The sequence below is a fragment of the Pyricularia pennisetigena genome, chromosome 2 (genome assembly GCF_004337985.1).
Source record: "Pyricularia pennisetigena strain Br36 chromosome 2, whole genome shotgun sequence".
Taxonomy (NCBI): Eukaryota; Fungi; Ascomycota; class Sordariomycetes; order Magnaporthales; family Pyriculariaceae; genus Pyricularia; species Pyricularia pennisetigena.
In genome coordinates, this window is record NC_043741.1 from 17,342 (window position 1) to 21,495 (window position 4,154).

General features: G+C 50.4%; 2 protein-coding genes across 2 annotated transcripts in view; one reads left to right on the top strand and one right to left on the bottom strand.

Annotated features, from left to right (window-relative positions):
- Positions 1-732: 732 nt before the first annotated feature.
- PpBr36_00001 (uncharacterized protein) lies at positions 733-2,326 on the top strand (the record flags this gene model as incomplete). The annotated part of the gene is made up of 2 exons (XM_029887194.1): positions 733-1,579; positions 1,665-2,326. The coding sequence occupies 2 exons, from the start codon at positions 733-735 to the stop codon at positions 2,324-2,326; spliced, it is 1,509 nt and encodes a 502-aa protein (XP_029752166.1).
- A 1,751-nt stretch (positions 2,327-4,077) lies between these two features.
- The window catches only part of PpBr36_00002 (uncharacterized protein), a gene marked incomplete at both ends in the record, with an annotated part of 1,629 nt that continues 1,552 nt past the window's right edge, over positions 4,078-4,154 (bottom strand). The window contains one exon of the mRNA XM_029887195.1: positions 4,078-4,148. Coding sequence (XP_029752164.1) covers positions 4,078-4,148 — 71 coding nt within the window. The remainder of the gene's footprint in view (positions 4,149-4,154) is intronic.

Consider the following 4,154-nt stretch of genomic DNA (forward strand, 5'->3'; position numbering starts at 1 on the left):
CTTTTAATGATAGCGATACCATACGCAATTGCAAGATTGATATCATTTTATTACTACTTCGATTTCCCAACTTCAACGCTGACGTTATACTCCAACGTGTTAAGACTAAATAATATGAATTTGAAATTTATGGCAGAATTAGTAAATAAATACGCTTTATAAATATCTATCGGCCCCGGCACCGGCTGCATGTAAACAATAGCTTTCGGTAACAAACAATAAGATTTTACGTAAAAAAGACACTGGGATAGTTTTGCGCCCGGATATTTATTTTATCAACGGGAGGCAGCGTTAACCCGAGTATGAATACCCTGCAAAGAAGAGTGGAGATGTTTGTCGGTGTGGAAAATTTCTTTTCCCCAATATGCATCGGCTCCGCCGCGGGATTGAGGGACGCGGGGAAACGTGTGGAGGTATCTGTACAATGCATTATAAAAACAAGTCACAGGGTTTCATTCGGTGGGACTTTTACCACGCAGTACCAAGTAGGGCATTAGCGACGACGATCACATATAGTAATTAAAGCATAATACACAGTTGCAATCTTCCTTACCCCGCAGAACCTTTGCCAAACTAGAATCCCTTGGAATGTTTCTCAATGCTACCAAGATGAATAAATATTTGTGTATATATATGTGTATATACGATGGCTGTTGATCACCAGATTATCGTCTCCCTTCCATCCTACTACCTTCACATTCTCTTTGCGGCCTTGGGCTTGGATTTGCCAACATGCTTGCTTCGGCGGTCCGCCTTCTGTTGGCAGGCCTCGCTACCTCCGCCTCAGCCTACATTACCGCCTCGGGAGAAGTCGTCATTCCTGGGGCGAGTTCATACAATGGCCTTAACCTGGTGCCACAGATGGGCTGGAACAACTGGAACGCGTATCACTGCGATGTCTCCGAGGAGTTGCTGCTCAAAACCGCCGAGGCAATGGTCACGTACGGTCTGCGTGACCTAGGCTACAACTACGTTGTCCTCGACGACTGCTGGTCCATTGGCCGCAACGAGTCGGGCTACCTCCTGCACAACCCCGTCAAGTTCCCAAGCGGTATGAAGGCAATAGCCGACAGGCTGCACGCCATGAACTTCAAATTCGGCATGTACAGCTCGGCCGGCGTCTTCACCTGCGGCCGCTTCCCGGGCAGTTTGGGTTTTGAGCAAAAGGACGCCGACACCTTTGCGAGCTGGGGGGTCGACTACCTGAAATATGACAACTGCTACAACCAAGGCCAGTCGGGAACGCCCCAGCTCAGCTTCAACCGGTACAACGTCATGTCCAAGGCTCTCAACAACACAGGTCGCCCGATGGTCTACGCCATGTGCAACTGGGGCAACGACGACCCCTACGACTGGGCCTACACCATCGCAAACAGCTACCGCATGAGTGGGGACATTTACGACAGCTTCCAGCGGCCCGACTCGCGTTGCCCATGCACAGGGACGCCGTGTAACTGGCCCGGCTTCCACTGCTCGGTCATGAACATCCTCAACAAGATGGCACCCATCGTGTCACGCACCCAGCCAGGAGCCTTTAACGATATGGACATGTTGGAGGTCGGAAATGGCGGACAAAGCGGTAAGCTTGGAACAAGCTCATTCGACTCGAAACCTTTGCAAAACTGACACTGAAATAATAATAAAAAAAAATATTAATAATGCAGACTCGGAATACGTCGTTCACTTTTCCATGTGGGCGTTGATGTCCTCGCCGCTGCTCATGGGGACTAACATCCCCGGGCTGTCGCCCGCCCACCTTTCCATCTTGTCCAACCCGGCCGTCATCGCGCTGAACCAGGACGTGACTGGCACCGCGGCGGTGCGGAAGTGGCGAGAGGTTATTACAGACGACGTCGACGACGACGGACAGGGCGAGATCGCCCTCTGGACCCGTGTAATGAACAACGGCGACACCGTCATTGCTCTGATCAACGCTGCCAACAGCTCGCGAACCATGCGCGCCACGGCCAGGGATATCTTCCTAGACCAGGCCACTGCCGGCACCTACCTGCCTGCCCCGCAGCTGTCGACGCCCTACGATGTGTACGATCTGTGGGCCAACCGCATGAGCAATGACGAGGCCGCCTCGGTCATCGCCGGGAATGCTACCAGTATCGGCGCCAATAGCACCAGCGTCACCCGGTACAACGCCACGGCGTTGGGCTACGCGCAGGGCTTGGCTCAGAACCATCCGGCATTGTTCGGGAAGAAGGTTGGCCGTCTCGAGCCGGGTGGCGTCTGGGAGGTCCAAGTCGAGAGGCACAGCGTTGGTTTGTACAGACTCCGCAATGCGACGCAAGCGTTGCGGAAAAGAGACGAGCTATAAAGGTAGCACATATTTTTTTGGAGCCCTTATCGAAAACATTCGACAATTCAGGTCGTTTGTTGATAGCTTATAATTGCCATATCTTTTATCCACTTAATTTAGTTGTCCTGCAAGTGCAGCCTCGGCTGTCACTCTGAAAATAACTTGACCACAAGGCAGTTCACACACATCCTCGCCACAATGGCCGCTTATATTGCTGTTGCTGTCCTGGGTGATCCAGTCTCGGCTAACTCAGTCCCGGCTCAAACACCCATCCAACCTCTTGAAATGAGGGAATTTCAAGTCTAGCATGTTAATAGTCATGTTGGTGTAATGGACGGTATTAGTCCTTCCCATAAAAGTCAATTCTTGTGCACATTTTTTTTTTTTTTTTTTTTTTTTTTTTTTTTTTTTTGCGTTCTCAAATACGAACCTCAGAGGATTGAGAGTTTATTCTCCACAGCTGGAGCGGAAACAGAATCGGCTAATTCAAAAAATAAGTCCCTATTCTGGGTCATACGGGGCTTATTAAAGAACTTGCAGCTTCCATGTGCCAACCAACCCCCTAAGACGGGCAACGCATTAGATCCACACGATACGATTGATCTCGTAACCGACCGCGACGAGGATTACAAAGGTCAAAAAGGCGAAAAGGACGAACTGTCCTTATCAGCGAGGCCAACGACAGAGCGGGCTACTATACGGCCCTTTTGCTCGGTTCCATTCCATCAACGTAATGTCTGCATTGCCCCTACAATGATCACGGCGCTGCTTGCGCGGGTCCGGAGGCGACCACAGCCCAGCTCCCTCCGCGCATCCTCGAGTAACTTCGCGCCGATAGAGGCTTCATAATTGGTGTTTTACTGTTGCCCGCGGACAGTGTCGCCGTGCGCCAGGACTTACGGCATTGTGGCCTCCATCTCGCGCAGGTAATCCAGCCGACTTTCTCGCGAATGGTGGCTTCATGGCAGCCATAAAGCAGGATAACGTATCTAAGATGGCTTTGAAGTTTGAACTTGACGACCGCGGAACTACAAGCTCGCTGTAACCAAAAGAGTGTGCCCATAGGCTATAATGGGTATCTACGGTTGTCCCGGGCGGTATGGACATCAGGAACCAGGCATGTCTTGTCTTGTCCCAGTACTTTTTTTTCCCCGTCTCCTATAGGCTTACAGTTCCGGGTCTGTTCAAACGGACCAGATGCACGCAAATGGAATTATTAATATCGCCGTCACAGGAACCCGATGTTAATAGGTCATACTGCATGCCGTTTTTGTTCCATTTCACATGCAGCTTACCCAGAAGCGCACGTCTTGTGGCGCACGCGAATACCCGCGGGCCATCGACCTGTACTCCAAAGCTATGATCTGCAAGCCAGAGGAGTGGGATGAGATCGGAAAGTAGCTGCCCATATCTTTGGAGAGCTGGACCTGTGCTCCAAAGTTGTATTGCATGAGACTCGGTTACTATTTGCGTGGCGAGCATCGCAAATATGCTGACCACCTATAGACGTTTTTTTTTTTTTTTTTTTTTTTTTTTTACAAATCGTGCATAATAGGCTTGGTACCGGGGACTCGTCGGAAAGAGCATTTCGATCATCGGAAACGTCTGCGGAATGTTGAGTCAGAGTAAATTTGCCAGAATCGACGATTGGCTGCAATCGAAAGGACGAAATGGCAGCAGAGAATAGACCCTGAAATTGAAACAGGCATCCATCCATTTACAAACATAGTACGCCTATGTTGTGTGCAACCCAACATTATGGCTGCGTTTTAGTCCTGACCCTCTTCATGGAGGGGGTTGAGGTCTCGGTCCGGGTGATGCTCGTTCTTTGTGGCGCCTCCTGGAG